At 51.1% G+C, this 16,053-nt stretch overlaps 5 protein-coding genes across 5 annotated transcripts; 2 read left to right on the top strand and 3 right to left on the bottom strand.

Annotated features, from left to right (window-relative positions):
• Positions 1-16: 16 nt before the first annotated feature.
• On the bottom strand, positions 17-1,859 carry BO83DRAFT_375214 (uncharacterized protein). Its single transcript, XM_025530406.1, has 7 exons — positions 1,750-1,859; positions 1,587-1,601; positions 1,384-1,494; positions 1,300-1,331; positions 1,129-1,246; positions 870-1,066; positions 17-811 (listed from the first exon to the last, which is right to left on the bottom strand). The coding sequence occupies exons 1-7, from the start codon at positions 1,784-1,786 to the stop codon at positions 344-346; spliced, it is 978 nt and encodes a 325-aa protein (XP_025391425.1). The 5' UTR covers positions 1,787-1,859; the 3' UTR covers positions 17-343.
• Positions 1,860-3,313: 1,454 nt separating this feature from the next.
• BO83DRAFT_353948 (uncharacterized protein) lies at positions 3,314-7,572 on the top strand (the record flags this gene model as incomplete). The annotated part of the gene is made up of 4 exons (XM_025529073.1): positions 3,314-3,638; positions 3,697-3,787; positions 3,847-6,936; positions 6,994-7,572. Exons 1-4 carry the CDS (start codon positions 3,460-3,462, stop codon positions 7,570-7,572), a joined length of 3,939 nt encoding a protein of 1,312 aa, XP_025391426.1. The 5' UTR covers positions 3,314-3,459.
• A 1,254-nt stretch (positions 7,573-8,826) lies between these two features.
• On the bottom strand, positions 8,827-11,275 carry BO83DRAFT_395900 (uncharacterized protein; the record flags this gene model as incomplete). The annotated part of the gene is made up of 11 exons (XM_025533107.1): positions 8,827-8,889; positions 9,012-9,076; positions 9,128-9,271; positions 9,802-9,877; positions 9,960-10,087; positions 10,214-10,247; positions 10,461-10,542; positions 10,605-10,669; positions 10,772-10,789; positions 10,828-10,894; positions 11,163-11,275. The coding sequence occupies 11 exons, from the start codon at positions 11,273-11,275 to the stop codon at positions 8,827-8,829; spliced, it is 855 nt and encodes a 284-aa protein (XP_025391427.1).
• A 51-nt stretch (positions 11,276-11,326) lies between these two features.
• BO83DRAFT_353951 (putative APSES transcription factor Xbp1) lies at positions 11,327-12,779 on the top strand (the record flags this gene model as incomplete). Its single annotated transcript, XM_025529074.1, has 4 exons — positions 11,327-11,691; positions 11,748-11,863; positions 11,912-11,996; positions 12,043-12,779. Exons 1-4 carry the CDS (start codon positions 11,370-11,372, stop codon positions 12,777-12,779), a joined length of 1,260 nt encoding a protein of 419 aa, XP_025391428.1. The 5' UTR covers positions 11,327-11,369.
• Positions 12,780-13,578: 799 nt separating this feature from the next.
• Positions 13,579-15,010, bottom strand: BO83DRAFT_385435 (MFS transporter; the record flags this gene model as incomplete). The annotated part of the gene is made up of 3 exons (XM_025532618.1): positions 13,579-14,789; positions 14,849-14,908; positions 14,995-15,010. 3 exons carry the CDS (start codon positions 15,008-15,010, stop codon positions 13,579-13,581), a joined length of 1,287 nt encoding a protein of 428 aa, XP_025391429.1.
• Positions 15,011-16,053: the final 1,043 nt, after the last annotated feature.

The following is a 16,053-nucleotide window of genomic DNA, read 5'->3' on the forward strand; positions in this document are numbered from 1 at the left end:
GCTGTATCAACATACTCCCGACTGGCTTGCCTACGTCACTCCTCCGTAGTACTGGCACTAAATCCGAGGCAAAGTTTAATCCGACAGAAAATCAAGTCATACGGTGATTACATTCGACAAGTTGCAGCATAAGTCGCAGCCAGCATCGAAACATACAATTATAATCCGCAAACCCTCGAAACGCATCATTCCGGTTACTCATCATGCACCCAACCAATTCATCCTACCTGGATGTCACTGCTACCAATTCTGATCACCCCTGCACCTACCCCGCAATTCCCACAAGTCCATCACCCGAGTAATCCCGACCAATAGCCGATCAAGTATGAAAGGCCTCGGTTCCCTAAGCTGCCAGAAGAGGCTCCGACTTCACCTGCTCAGCAGGCTGTTCGATCGTCTCCACAACGGGCTCCTGGGTGGCCACGGGCTCCTCCTTGGGTGCCTCCGGGAAATCAGTCGTCTTGATCTCGGGCTCGGCTTCAGGCTCCTTCTTGATAACGGGGGCGGGTGCCCGAGCCATCTCGGGGGTGGCAGAGCGACGCATGTATCCCTGGGCCTTGGCACTGTAGTCACCAACATACTGCCTCACAACACCCGTGGCATGGGCAGTGCGCTCTTCAGCAAGATCCTTCAGCTGGTGGGCCTGGCTGTTGACAACTTCCTGCGCGTGCTCAATGTGGGCATCGATGACTTCACGGTTGTTGATGTAGACCAAGGGTCCCATGTAGGCGATGGTGACCGCAATCAATGACAGTCCCCAGAAAGGAAGGAACTTGATCAACCAGTAGGCGGTGAAAGCGGCAAAGAAAGACTGCACATTGTTTTAGTATTGGCCCGAGTCGCCAGTAACTGGTGTTTCTTGGACGTACTGCAATGGTGTGGACAATGTTCTCGGCGAACAGAACACGCTGGAACTCAATGAGGACAAAGTCGATGAGCTGCTCAAGGTCCTCCAACACAGCCTCGATTGTCTCCTTGGGCACGGTGTAGTACTTGCGAGGCCGGAATGAGCTCACGACACTCTGTGACAGAGCAAGTCTGCCGCCGACCTCGACAATAGCGGTGACTAGTACAATCGGCGATCAGCACATGTTGTTGTTCCTGGGTGGGACCCGCGATTAAACCTACATCCCAGAACCACATAGATGAATTTGAAGAACCAACGGAGGAGGGGAAGGTAACGGGCGGCAAAGATGAATGTGACGACACTCGCGAAAGAGATGGCGGTAGCTCGGGGTTGCTCCCACTACAACAATCAATTAGACGGTGACGCGCCTGGCGGCATCCAAGATCACATACGCTCAAAAGGCTGTACAGCAGCGAGTGGTAGTCTGGACCGGGTCAGCAGAGAGCGCCTGCAAGCTGATTTGTGTCAAAACGTACAAGTCAAGGGTTGACCGGTCGCAGTGGTAGATGAAGGGCTAGTGTTCCTCAAGTCGCGGAATTCTTGACCAGTGCGGGACGCCTCGGACTTGATGTTCTCGGCAATGGGGCCTAAATCGAGTGTATGTCAGATCAATTGGTCATGAAGTCACCAATTTCGAGCGGTAAACACGAAGCAGGTGTGCCTGGAGCCAGCTATTTACCCTTTGCGAGTGCGCCTAAGCGAGGGAGTAACGGTCAGTTCGTGTAACAAACACTGGGAGCATGTGCGTGGGAGATTCGGAACTGCGATCAGAGACTAAATCAGCTTCAATGCGTCCTCACAAAACAGCAGAACACGAAAACCGGCGACACCCCGTACCTTACTGTGGCCATTTGTGTCGGGGTAGCTCACGTCAGCCATGGTGGAAAGTCGTGTGTGCGTTTCGGAAGGTCTGGAGGATTTTCGGGAGGAAAAGATAAGGAGGAAAGTGCCGGGGACTAGAAAGCGGGTTCAGGGGAAGTTTCAAGGCGGGTTGAAATTAAATAATACAAGGGAAGACGAAGAGAACGACCGAGGCAAGAAGGAAAGAAAAGGGAAGACGAAGAGAGTTGGCGATGGAGGGGTGAGAATGGGCGAGAGGATAAGGAGAGAAAGAGAAGGGAGAAAGAGGAGAGGAGAGTGAGCGGGTGATGCAATGATCGTGTGCTGAGTTGCTTGCTTGCTTGCTTTGCTTTGCTTTTGCTTTGCTTGGTTTTTGGCCTTTTTCTCGCGCCTTCCAAGCGGAAAGGGCCCGCATGTGACGATGGACCCGGTGTTTCGGACTATCTTTTAGTTAGTCTGGCCAGCCGTTAACTAACTACAAGGTATTGTCTTGTCTACAGATTGGTTATCTCTCTAGCTAATGAGCTACTGGATATTTATGATCGGTTTCTCATCCCTCTTTCAAGACGGTGTGGGCGTAATGCAAGGGGTTCCGATACACGAGTCTACCTGAAGTAAGTAGGTGTTGGCTCCATGGTTGACTATTCAACTTACGATCTACTCGAACCATTCCATCACCCATCCCAGCTATGGCCCTTTGCTTCTCCTCCCTCATCCGGGATCCTCTGCCTTTCCCATGCAGAAAATCTGCAAAGTTCCCAACCCACTCGATGCTTGAGTAACGCCCCGGACTTTTCCCATCGGATCTTTCGAGCGAGCTTCTGGCTATTTGCTGCTCTGTTACCGAGTTCAAGAATGGATTTACGAACCCTCTGTACGGCTACCCTTTGCACTCTTGAGATGATGTCATGACCGGGTCATAAAGTGGTCAACGTTGGATAATGGTTCCAAAGACTGATGGAGAAGAACGCCATCTCTCCTCTTTATCGCGGCACATTGACTGGTTCCTCCGTCACCTCTCAATTGTGAAACTGCCCGGTCCGGTTATACTACATATTGGAGGCTGGTTGATAGTCTAGATCGGTGCACTGTGCACAGGGACAGCTGGCGGTGCAGTGATCCTCATGTGAGCCCCATGAGCACAGCAAGGGACCATCAATGTTACATGAAGAAACACTCCGCCCACGTCAGTTCCTGGTCTAAGGACAGCTCTCGAATGAGCGGTACCAACATGGTTCAATAGGGCGGGACTAGTAGCGATGCTTATCGAAAGGGGAGTGGAAAATAGATAGATACACCGTAGAATCAAGCCAGAAAAGTCAAAATGGCCAGAAAAACGCCTCAGGGGTTATTTGCAGCTACTCCGCATTGCAACTACCATGAGTGATGATTGTGTCTGGTGTATGATTGAACTCCTCTCCTGCGTAAAACCGACGTTGATGCCTTATATATCAGGCACCAAGTATGATGCACCGTCACGTGCCATGGCGGGACTCACGCGTTTGCCGATGTTTTGATGCTCGACTCCCGACGACAGGCCATTTCAGCTCACCAGTCGACCGTCAACTCTTATCGCCTTTTCCACCACTATTCGATGTTCCCATCGTTGTCTCTCGCTAGATTTTAGACCGGGCTCCCGTGCCCTTCGATCATTTACGCCCCTTTCATAGTACTCAGTCAACCCGCTGTGCGATCGCTTTGTTTACGTCGCCATGGCCGCGGCAGGCGCGAGGGCGCAGAAGCCTGTAGGCTCTGCAGCGTGGATCTCAACCGAAAAGGAAAATTTTATGCAGCTGGTGGACCAGGAAATGGAGGAGATTGAATACCCAGTGCGCCATGAGATGGATTGGCTGAATGAACATATGGCCGAGGTTTTCTCCAACAACCAATCGTGGGTCGCCCCAGTCTAGAGGCTTGACGCATAGTTGTTGACGCTTACTGTTGTATAGCAATTTCGCAGATGTCTTCAAAACCCCGGGAAAGCTGCGAGGTAAAACGCCTCGTACAGTGCGGAAGCGGGATGCGAACGAATCTCGAGTGGTGCGTTATACCAGCTACGTTCTGCGCACCTGATATCTGCTAACGTACTGCCCCCCCAGCCCTTGAGCGAGATATTTTCATCCGCAAACAACAACAGCAAGACGGAGAATAAATTCAGTGCTAGCCCGGCTGTTCAGCGCTCACCAACCAAGACCGTCACTGCGGCTGCAGGCCCAGCTACTGCGACGGAAGCCAAGAAGACCACGGAGAACACATCACAACCTGAGTACCCAGATCTGACCCAGAACCTCAACTCCTTCCCGCATTATAACACGGATTCGGGCTATCACGGCATGCCGGAAGATGAGAGGGACGAAGAAGAGGAAGAAGATGATGTGGTCCTTACACAAGTGCAGCCCGAGTCGCAGTCCTCTACTCAGCCCATGGATCAAGAGTCTGGTGCTGCCGAAGAGCAACTCCACCAACCGCATGAAGAACGCCGTACTACAGGGGCGTCTTTCCACTCCGCTCGCGAGGATGTGCACCAACGCGAAGAAACAGTTGAGCCTGAGGTAACTGCATCATCGCCTAAGCGAAATATTAGCACAAGTCCTCAGAAGCAAAAGTCACCGACGAAGGATACAGAGGATGTTGATGACGCACCACCGCAACCTGAGGAGGAACCTGAAGATGAAATCATGTCAGACGTGGACTCAGAACAAGAGCCGGCGCGTAAGGGCATCGTTGAGCTGGAACCTGAACATGCGCCAGAACCAGAGGCAAAACCAAATGCTCAGGCCCATCAAGAACCCGAACCTGAAGAAGAGCCCGAAGCCACGCCCAGACGCGAATCCCCGCCCACGGAGAAAGCCGCACCAAAGCCAGTATCTAGTCCGCTTAAGGATACGGAATCGAGCCCGCCAACAAATGCAACTTCGCAACCTCGAGAACATCATCAGGACGACCAAGATGACGCAAATGACGACATGGCCCTCGATAGTCTCGATGAAATCGGCTCACCTTCGGAAGGATCTCCAGTACGCCCGCCGATTCGCAAGAGCAGTCTCACTTTTGCATCTCTCCCAGCTCGCGAACCGCTGACGAAGAAGAGCCTGGGAGGCTCGAGAATTTCCCGCACGAGCCATCTCGACCTTAACAAGCTTAGTAGCGCCGGGGGTTATCTGGGCAGACACACCGGTGGGCATAGGACGACCCAGCATGTTGCGGAGGACAGCAATATCGATGGCGACAAGATGGATATCGATGACAAGAAAGATGCCACAGAAGAAGATAGAGATGCCGAGACTAGGGCCAGCAAGCTTCACAACAAGTCATCGACTCAACTCCTGCACGAGAAAATCAGCATGCTCGGCAAACTTCAGCCTTCTCGACCTACCAAGTCCATTCCTTCCGTCCCTGGCTTGTCGATTGCGCAGGTGACATACCCTGAACTTCCCACTGCCAAATCCGAAGCCAAGCAGGAGCCATCCGGCTCGAAGTCTCGCGAGACCCCGGCCCCTGACTCTGCTGCTGATGACGACTGGATCAAGCCACTGAATTCGCCCTACCGACCAGATGTACGTCCCAGCCAGAAAGCTGATAGCTTGGGCAAACATTTCAGCGCTCGGATAGCCCGGGCTGCTGAGGAAGACCGTCCTTCCGTTGATAGGGAACGAGATGTCCATCCCCCGGAGGAGCCGAGAAGTAGCTCTAAGCACACCTCAGATGCAACTCGCGGAAAGTCGTCAACACCGTCCTACTCATCACCACAGCGACCTGGCCATCAGAAGAGTGCGTCTGCAAATCTTGATAGCCAGATGTCCACAACCCCGGTTGGCTCACCGGCCGAGCGCTACGATGGTCCGATAAGTGCATCCAAATCGCGGCTTCAGTCTATCGTGCAATCCGCTAAGGGCCTTTTCATGAATACAGGGGGAGTTACAGCTGCCGCCAGAGTCGAATCTGCTTCCCCGGACCAACCGAGATTGAGGCATACAGGACGATTGGACACAGATCGTAATAGGGAAAGCCAGCGGCCGCAGTCGACACAGCCTCAGAGCCCTCCACGCCAAGAAGGCCGCCGGACGCGCAGCTCCACCGAAAGAGAAGAGAAGCGCAAACAGAAGGAGCTTGAAGACCGTCAAAGGGAAGAGGAGCAGGCGGAGAGAACCCGGCAACTGGAGAAACAGAGAGCCATGAAACTCAAGGCGCCACAGGAGAAGCCGATGGCTGACCCTGAAGCTCGGGCGCCAACCACCGAGTCAGCTACCGCGTTGCCGACGCAAAAGACATCGCACCTACAGAAACCATCCAAGGAACCAGAGCCTAGCATCGAAGCCGGTCCCAAACTTGCCGCACCAAGTTCCGTCTCACAACACCAATCATCAAAGCAAAATGAACGTCGCCCTCTCAAGCCGGCTCGCGAGGTCCAGAAACCGAAGCCTCAGCCCGTGTCAATTCGCGTCGGCAGCGCACTCTCCCGGCAAATGCCGCTAGCGTCGCAAGTGTCCTCCAACACTCGAGAGTCTAGCGTCCCTGCACCAACTCCAGCCTCGGCTTCCAAACCGTCGACTCTGAAGAAGAAGGCTAGCAATACCTCATTACACACTGCCTCTTCTAACAGCAGTTTCAAGAGCTCTATATCCAGTCAGTCGCAGAGAAAAGCCCAGCTTGCAAGTGAGAGGAAGAGAGAGCAAGAGGAGCGCGAAGCAAGACGCCGAGAGGAGCAGAGACGCGAATTGGAACGGAAGCGTGCAGCTCAGCAGCAAGAAGAAGCTCGTCGTCAGGAGATGCGCAGTCGGGCGGAGGCTGAGCGCCGGGAGCGACTTGCTGCCGAGGATCCAAAGAAGGCCGCCCACATGCAAGCCATTGAAAAGCGCCGCTTGGAGAATCAGCGCAGACTAGAGCGACAGGGAAGCCAGCAGCCCGAGGCAAGTCAACGCAGCGAGCTTGGTGCAGCTAGACCAGCCTCACGACTGGGCTCGATTCAGCCGTTTAATCGGTCAATTAACCAGCCCCAACCCAACCCCGCTAAACCGCCCAAGAGAGGGCTTGATGACGAGGCCAACCACCGACCGACAGCACCGAAGTCTGCTACCATGCAGCCGTCGGGCGAGACCAAACGTAGGAGGACAGAGGATGAGCAAAGCCGCATGTCCTCTATGCGTCCGGCGATGGCCCCGCCGATCCGTCAATCCAACATTCGTAAGGTGAGTACTACGCGAGTTTTTTGAAATGTCTTTGAGCAGCGCTGACCGTGTAACGAGGAACCGACACAGCCGTCCATTTTTGGTCATACACAGCCTTCTGTTGCACATCAATCCGGCTCCTCAATCTTCAAGACGGGTCAGGCCCAGCGACCCGGGCATCCACTGGATATGGCCAAATACGCCAGTGGCAAGATCCCCTTTGCGGAACCCCCCAGCGTGCAGCCGGCTGCACACCGAACTCCTGCCGCCGCTAGTGCGTCTCAAAAGGCACCGGTCAAGGAGTCACCGAAGTATCCGAATGGTGAGAACATCAACCTTCCCGAGATTGCGACCGACAGTGAGGACGAAGACTCGGATGCGGAGATGCTTCCCGTGCCCAAGTGGGCCCAGCCCAAGGAACTGGAATCACTCCTGCGCCAGCAGGAAGGCATGGAGGTGGATTCTATTTTCGGCCCTATTGCTCCCTTCTCCCTGGAGGAGACATTCAAGTCGGACAAGAAGATCAAGAAGTTCCGTGAGCGTACGAGTAGCGCGAACTGGTCTGGCGCCGATGGGCTGACACAGGACGAGATCCGACGTGACCTTGCTGAGCGGCAGCGTCTGCGCCTCAACGGTGGTTGGTCCTTTAATGGATAAAGGGTGTTTTCATAATGTTTTCGAGTTAGGTGTTTGTTTATACTTTCATTGGGGGTTGGCCTACATGACTTATTTGGGATGCTTTTATGTTATTGAAGACGTTTCTTGCAGGACAAACTTCTGGGTGGGTGGGCATAACAGGACCGGCGTTGAGCAGATTGCGTGTTTGATTACCTTCTAGCTATACTGCCAGACACTACTTAATGCATGTATGCATTCCTTATTTTTTTATATTTCACTTTCATGTTTATTCTTCCTCTCTTTTCCAAAGTACGTTCTTTTACGTCTGCGACCGGAAGATGCGGACGATGGTTCAGGAACCGCAGTGGTTAAAAGGCCCGACAAGCGTCTTGTCTGTCCTCCCCAGACTTCGAAAAAAGGCTCGAGTTCCAAGGAAGGTCGTATCACCCGGTGACGACACGACCATCGCCTTCCAGTTTCAGGGAGGGATCACCATCCCAGCGGCGAATCCTCGTCCACGACCGCTGCAGGTCAGATAAGCTCCTGTTCCTCGATACTCGCCGGCCGCTCAGAAGGCCACGGCATCCTCGGATGCAACCCGATGACGGGTTTGCGGTTCTAGATCCAGGAATGTGGTACATAAGAAAACGAGGTAGATGTGGGAAGGAAGAACTGGGATGTAGCAGCTTCTCAATGCTGCATGAGCTGATTCAATGGTCACCAAATGGGTAGCTGAGAGGCTACTGGGATACACCGATGACTGACTCTTACTCATTGCTAATAGCCGTATGTATGTCTCAGGCCTTGAGAAAGAGGGGTAGCTGCAGGTCCAGAATCTTGTTTCCTCTGTACTCGCTTACTGTGCAGTTGTATGCATTTGTTTCTGCTTGTAAGTTAATAGCCTTGTCGGAGGGATTTGTATGGCCCCTGCGTCCAATGACAAATAGGGGAAATACTGTTCATCGTGCGTTTGGTGGCATGCAGTTATTGCTTTTTCGTCCTTTGGGGGCGGTGGGCAAAAGGAGGGGTTTCTGACTGGGACATTACTTCTAAGTACAAATTATAGCATGTCATGCGATTTACGATCCCTGTTCGTCCTGTGTTGAGAAGATCAGAGCCCAGTTGGAAGTACGAGTACAAAGTAGGCACATTGATAAATTAGCAGTGACGATGGATTGGGAAGGCACCACGGGACCCGCCCGGAAGTACTGCAGTCAGTCCCGCTCGGGGAAGGAGCGATAGACTCATGGACTACGGAGTACTACTGCATGCTCTAGTATACCTTCTTAGTTTCTATCTACTGTCTCTTTCATCTTCATCCATCCAACTCCTTCCCTCTGTGCTCCCAGCCTGAGCCTGAGCCTAGTTCTTTTTGTCTTCTGGATGACTACCCATCTCAAAGGATCCGCTACGTTCTCACAGCCTAAACATACCCTCGCAGCCAATCACTGTCCTTCATGGTCACCCAAAGGCTAAACATCACGTTTCACAAACACATGCGATGACTCCCCTCCTTGCCCCCCAAACAAGCCTAGAACATACCCTGTTCCTCCAATTTCTAATTCTGGGGAGGCCAGAAAGGCTAATTTGGCACGTGTGGCAGCCTGAGTAATTTCCCATTGTCTTGAATTGAGTTTTTCCTCTGCCATTCTCAGACCAGCCCCCCTGTCGCGGTTTACCCATCCACTAACCACCAGAGAACCTGTCGTACTTCTTGAGTCGTCAAATCTGGTTACCACTTAGTACCGCTCGGCCGGAATCCTTCTCCATTGTCTGCAAATGCCGATTCCAAGCCGCTGCGCTTCTCCCCGCTGGGGCTCGGCTGCGCCTCTGAGGGACTGATTGGACACGTTGGACACAACAGGGTTATTCGGAAGCACAGATGAGTAGAAGGAACCAGAGAGCTGGCACGCCACAGAATCGTGGGGCCCCGACACAGAATCCCGCGTGGAAGCTCAGCATTACTGGCGCCAGCGGGATGGTCTGCTTTATCGGGGCTGACATCTCTCTCTACCTTTTCTAATGGTCGTAAAAGCCAGATCTGGCCCGGGGAGTGATCTACAGACTGAGCTTGGGTGACTCTGCTGTCATTGAGTACTGCTTCCATGCAGTAAGGCCTGAGTTGAAGCTGTGCTAATGAGGTTCCCTATACCAGAGGTGTCGTCTGATTAAATGATGCAGAGTAGTGTGACCATGGTTTTTCATCCTTCGGCTTGGCTGAGCTCGTGAAAAGAACGGGGCCATACTGTCGACAGTAGTACCTAGTACATGCCCGTCGGCATTCATCGGCTGGAGCGGATGTGAGACAATCGAGGCCAGTTCCTTTTACTTTCCCATTCCAAAACTGTGATTCCTAGCTTGGCCTCAGCCCGTCAGCCACAAAGTCACCACAATACAAACCATCGTCTTGCAAAGGCTTTCAACACCCCTGAGATCCGATGGAAATTATTAGCTGGCGGAAACGCAGCTTCTGGTGATACAAGAGCGAGCTGCGGCTTCCCGTTGGTCTGAGACCTCTCAAATATCCGCCTCGCCGAGCCAGTCTCATCTAGCCCTGCTCGTTCGTTATTGGTCATACGAGTAAAATGCCTAGTCTCCCGGTTGCTCGAGCAGCTCATCATATGTACTTCAGATCGGTTGCTAAATGCTCATGGACGGCATGAGTTCGCCGTCTGGCGACCGGCCTGCAGAGCCAAGATGTCATCATCAGCAGGCTCCAGACGATACAGTACGGAAACGTCATGTAGATCCCCTTTTTAAGGTTTGTGGATCTTGGCCCCCCTTTTAGCCTTGTTACTGGGGTTATCGTGCCATCTGTCTGCAAATAAGGGCTATCAAGGCCTAAAAGGTTTACGACATTGTCACCAATACCGGTCAATTGCACAGGACATCCACATGGCCGTATGAGTCCCTAAAACCTAATTCACCGTCTGATCTGGTGGTATTGCATCGCGACCCTGGTCGTGGGTAACTCCAGATGGGCGGTGGAACGAAGGTGGCCTCGATGAGCTACAGACCTACGTGAGCTCCTGTCATACCAGGATAATCAATGTCAATGATGACAATGAGACCCCGGAGCCTGCAATCCCCCAGAGGGGTGCAAGTAATCTATAGGGACAGTTGGAGCATTGATTCTCTCAGCGGATATCATAAAGCCTAGGTTTGGGCTCAGAACAGTGGCTGATGCCGTCTCATGATGCTTTGTCAACTATCGGTGAGGTTGTCTCATGAGGGAAACCTCCATCCAAGACACTCCCTCAAGCCAACCGTCCATTCGAGAATCTATTTGGGGACTTGGTTCACCGCTGGCCTGAAGCCTCGAGGGCCGGCCAATGGTTTGTTCCATGCAAACAGAACAAGTCTATTTCCCACAGATTCAGCCATTGAGCTCATTCTCCGAAAACCATCAGGGGATGCATGTATTGGCGCTGGTGTAAAAGGAAGACCCTGTAATTTTTCCCGCTCTTCCTTTCTTTTCTTTTTCTATTCCCTTGTGTGTTGTTTTTCCTGGCATGCCATTTCTCTTAGGTAGCCTTATGATGGGCGCAGAAAGATCTCCCGACCTTCGGGCTTGAACATCTACTGTGCTCTGAGTCGCCCCGTTACGGTTTGGTAACCTTCATTGAAACTTTCGCAGACCTTCTAGAACTTTGCTAAATGAGCATAGCTGATGGTAAGTCTCAGCCCAAGAGAAGCAGAGAGATCGGTGAAGATGTGCAGTTGCATATCTGAGTTTTCTCATCGTTATTTAAGATTTCGGTGCCCACCCCTCTCACTTCTACCGAGCCACACATTCTGTCTGTCTAATCGTTTGCCTAACTCGGCTCATCGCACTCATGACCTCTATAAATTCTCTTCTGAACCCCGATACCTCGTGCCCCAGTCTTAACTGGGGGAGCCTACAGCGTGGATTGTCTTTACAGACACCCCACTCAGAAAGGACGAAGGTCCCCAAAGATCAGCCTTCATTTAGGAGGGGCAAGATCCAGGGCGAAGTTCGCTATCGCGTTCACGATGAGCGCGATGAAGAGCTCAAGAAGATCCACTTGAAGCACAAGCTATACCCCATGGGCAACATAGCAGACTTTCCGGACCGCATTCCCTACACTAGCACAAAAAGGTCATTCAGGGAGCGGACAGGGCGAGAACGATTTGAAGGTGATTGCTCGTTATCCTACTTCAAGCCATACGTTGACCGGAAGAGTTTCCCATAGTTTTCCACTACACGTTCGAACTGCCCAACAGCCCCAAAAAGTGGGTGATAACGTGGGATTATAATGTCGGGCTTGTTCTCACAACAGCTCTTTTCAAGTGCAATGGCCATCCAAAGGTGTGTCGTCCTACTCTGTGCGTAATAAAGCACATCTGATGGTTCCAGACCGCTCCCGCAAAGGTGTTGAAAATGAACCCGGGTCTCAGCGAGATCACTTACAGCATCACGGGTGGCGCACTCGTCGGACAAGGTAAGCTTGAGACTCCATTCAGACACCTCCGCTAACTAAAAGCAAGGATACTGGATGCCATTTAGGGCTGCCAAAGCGCTAGCAACCACATTTTGCTGGAATATTCGTTTCCTCCTAACGCCCATGTTCGGCCTCGACTTTCCCGCGCAGTGTATACCCCCAAATGACGCCCGCTTTAACAATATGATCATCGATCCGGAGATAGTTCGTCAAGCCACGGAGGATGTGGCGTACTATCGCAGCCTGGAGCCGCAGGTCCCCAGACATGGAGGTCATCGAAACTCCGAAGAACTCGACCGAGACCCAGAGTACAAGACCCGAAAACCGTCGCCTTGCCAGCAGAAATGTCAGAGCGTCTCTCCGCAAGATACCTATTGCGTTTCGCCAACCAGCAGCTCCCAGAATACATATATGCTGGCCAATACCCCCTACATTTCCGAGGAAAGTATCTCACCACACGCGGTTTTCGAACGTGGGATGCGAGAGGAATTCCGGTCAGAGACAAGCTCGCAGCTTACCTTCTATGGTTCCAGCTTATCGAGCATCCACCTCTCCGATGACGAGCACAAGAGGGACAGTCAAGTGGAACCGCAAGAGAGTTACTATAGCAGCAACTTATCCTCGGCTGATGTCATCTTGGCTAATGGAATGGTTGATGCCTGCTTCTGGCAGCCAATGGATACTTGTGAGCCTGAGGCTCCCTTGGAAGGTTCCAGGGCAGCCATTGCCGCACATGCACTAATGGATTTGCGCAATAGCGGGTTCAGATCTGAAATGTTGTAAGTTGACAACACGGTTCCATGCATTCGCTCAGTACCGCTTCCTATGAGGGTGTGATCTGTGGTCTTATTTGAAAATTTGCGCATGTGCTGTTGATTGGATGGATGGATGGCGTTGTGGTTTCTTTGGACATGTAATGGCGGTTATTATGTATTGCAAATTTGGTTAGAATAGACTCGATATGACTGTTTATAGATTGATTGATCTTTATATATTAAGGTAGGTGCAAATAGACCAGAGGTATGATCGTGGTTGTTGGAACTATGCCAAAGTGTATCGATATTCAAAGCCAGTCACTAAATTGAACACTCTACTTCCCCATCTTCACGTCGAGCAAAAGCAGAAGACGTTGCAGAATGTTGTGTGACCGAAGACAGTTAGGCCTTGTGCAGTATTTTCAAAATCAATCCTAAGTATGCTATTGAGCCAACCTGCAAGAACCTTCAGCTTCAGAGTCTTTGGCTGTTTATCATCAGGCATAGGGTGCAAACAAAGACTCCTCAGCTTACCGCCCCATGGAAAAAAATTGTCTTTGCATTCATCTAGCATTCATCTTACAGTTTGGGAAAATTCAAACATAGTATATTTCAAGGGAAAACCCCCAGCCAGGACAAGACCAAGGCATTTCCTCAAAAAACCCCGAGTACCTCACTTGGTATAGCAATCTAGTCAGTCCTGTATTCAACTAGCCATCTATGTAGCTGATATAAGGTCATTCACTTGCTTCCTAGACCACAGACAATCTAGTTAGTTCTGTATCTGGCTGGATTGTAGAAGCACCAACCGTATGGGGCACGCCCGTTCAGCAAAGAAATAACAACACAAGTATCCCCCACACTCCCGTCGGCACCGCCAGTGCCCACGACATGGTCCCCCAACCAGCATGATCCCGAATGAACCCTCCCAAGAAGGGGCCCGCCATTGAACCCGCAGCAAAGGCACAGTTACAGAGCCCACAGGCCAATGCAATCGAGGTATTCCTACCTAACGCCCCAGGCCATGCTGTCGATGCCTCAAGTGCAAGATTAGTCACTTCAACGATAGTTGGTGTCTCAATAAGTTCAACACAACCGCCGATAAGTGCTAATAATGTACAGAGAAGAACCTTATGGCCAATACTATTCTCGGTAATAAATCGCAGGCTTACCATTAACGGTACCATCGCCAATAGACCCGTCGTAATCAAATAGCAGCGGGTCTTAGGCCAGCGGTCCACTATATACCCAATGACGGGATCAAGAACGTGTGGCACCATCAGGGGAATAAATATAAGGCCTTGAGCAGATTGCTTCCAACCAAAGGTATCACGGACAAAGAGTGGTAATGCACTATCGAATGCCGTTAGGGTCGTAGAAAGAAGGAAATAGACCGTTAACGCGAGAGCCATCCGTGGAGACCGGAGTAGAGCGAAGACTGCCTTATTAATGGTTGTTTGACGCGAGCTTCGTGAAGAAGGGTCCATGAATTCGAGATCGCTTGTTGTGTGGTCTTCTCGACCGGAAGCTCTGGCTCCTTTTCTTCCTCCCGAAGCGGCCGTAGCAGCGGGAGGACTGTCTTGATGGTTTGATTGTCGTTCATCGGCAGATATTTGTGAGAGCTCCATGTCCGTATGTTCGAATGTTACCTGATCTTTCTCCGTTTCAATGATCATCATCCGGAGGGCTAGGTCCAAAGCTATCAGCGCAAATGCTAGTCCGAATGGGGCGTAATAGCCCGCATGTTCATAAAGGACTCCACCCAAGAGCGGCCCAGCAGTGGCTCCTACTACTGTGGACATGGCGAAATAACCCAGCGCATTGCCCAGTGCATCTCCTTGATATCGATCCACTAGTAGTGTCATCCCAACTGTCCAGACCGCCGCAGCAGCTCCGCCCTGCAGTAAACGCCCCAGAATCCATAGAGATAGGTGTGATCCAATGCAGAGGAGCGCCGTGGCAACCGCTAATCCCGCGAGTCCTGCTATGAGAAGCCACCGGCGTGATGCAGTGCGATCCACAAGATATCCGCAAAGAACTGGGTTTTGTTCGTGTCACACATAGTGTCCGCTGCTCAAGAAGGGAATCGAAACTTACGAGAGGCCATGGTCATCGCTGCACCATATAACGCAGGAAGAATTGAAGTCCAACGTTGTTCTGCGAATAGATTTTAGTCAGTGACATGAGAACCAGCCATAAAGAACTATTTGATTCCACCGAAGCACAGAATGAAGCTAACGGACCCAGACACGAGGCCATGTCGTCTTCTTTTAGAGTGTTGTTCTTGTATCCTGCTCGAAGATGGCGGGATTATTGGGACTCCAAATGCTGATTTCCAGGTAGTCTAAGTCACTCCCTCCCACGCAGACTAGAGAAGTTGTGGGAGTGAAACAAGATGACTCGCCTATGACAACGGTTGCAGCAGCAGGATACGGGGGCGGGCGGGCGGTTTGAGATGGTAGGGACTACTAAGCCAACTGTCAGAAAATACACCACGAGAGCAAAGATTGTCTTGAATTTAGGCCCCGAGATCGAGCAAATGGATTCTATAACCACATTTCTCCAAAAACGTAAGAGGCAAGGTCCCAGCCATCTAAAGTTATAAAAATAGCTCATTTAGTACGTAAACTTTCAGTTATAAGAAGGTATGAATTTGTAGATTTTATATAGTCTATTACTAGAGAAGAAAACCTACCAGAGTATTCATAATACTGGTATAGAGTAGTATCTATGGATTTTTTTTCTATTAGAAAAAATAGATAGAGAACTCCGAACCAACAGTAATGTAGAGTATTGTAGGTATAAGTAGATTATAAATGGAAAAGTAGGTAAAGGAGTAATTATTAGTTAGACTATTATTTCTAATATTATTGGTTTAGAGTATCTGATCTCCTGCTTAATCTATGCTCAGTTATTACTTCAGATCGTCTACACCGTAGTAAAGTGTGCTCATGGCATGCTCAGATCTATTGAGTGAGCACTAAAATGGGAAGAGTAGGCCATCGACTCCCATACCAAATGAAGTAGATATCTTCAGCCAGATCCAGGCGTCTCGTCACTCAATTCTGGTCTGGTACTAGTCATAGTGCATGATTGAATAGTCCTCTGTCTAGCACTTTACTAGGGGAGTATAGATGGTGACACTGTATTCTGCCCTTTTCGCTGCGTTTGACTATGGTATAAGGGTTGCTCGCACTACGAACAGGTACACGTGCCTAAGCAGAATGTCGCCATCGGTGGCACTGTATCTGTCCCACTGGCTGTTCATCAACCTCTCCCTCTCTCATTGAAGCTTATAACCT

Source organism: Aspergillus eucalypticola, assembly GCF_003184535.1.
Source record: "Aspergillus eucalypticola CBS 122712 chromosome Unknown BO83scaffold_4, whole genome shotgun sequence".
NCBI classification, from domain to species: domain Eukaryota; kingdom Fungi; phylum Ascomycota; class Eurotiomycetes; order Eurotiales; family Aspergillaceae; genus Aspergillus; species Aspergillus eucalypticola.

What these genes read in the sequence shown, in the direction of transcription:
- BO83DRAFT_375214 (XM_025530406.1), bottom strand. Translation starts at nt 1,786, where the DNA reads ATGGCTGACGTGAGCTACCCCGACACAAATGGCCACA. An exon ending in GACCGGTCAACCCTTGACTT is followed by an intron (nt 1,332 to 1,383) that starts GTACGTTTTGAC and finishes GACCCGGTCCAG; the next exon opens with ACTACCACTCGCTGCTGTAC. An exon ending in TGCTGTACAGCCTTTTGAGC is followed by an intron (nt 1,247 to 1,299) that starts GTATGTGATCTT and finishes TGATTGTTGTAG; the next exon opens with TGGGAGCAACCCCGAGCTAC.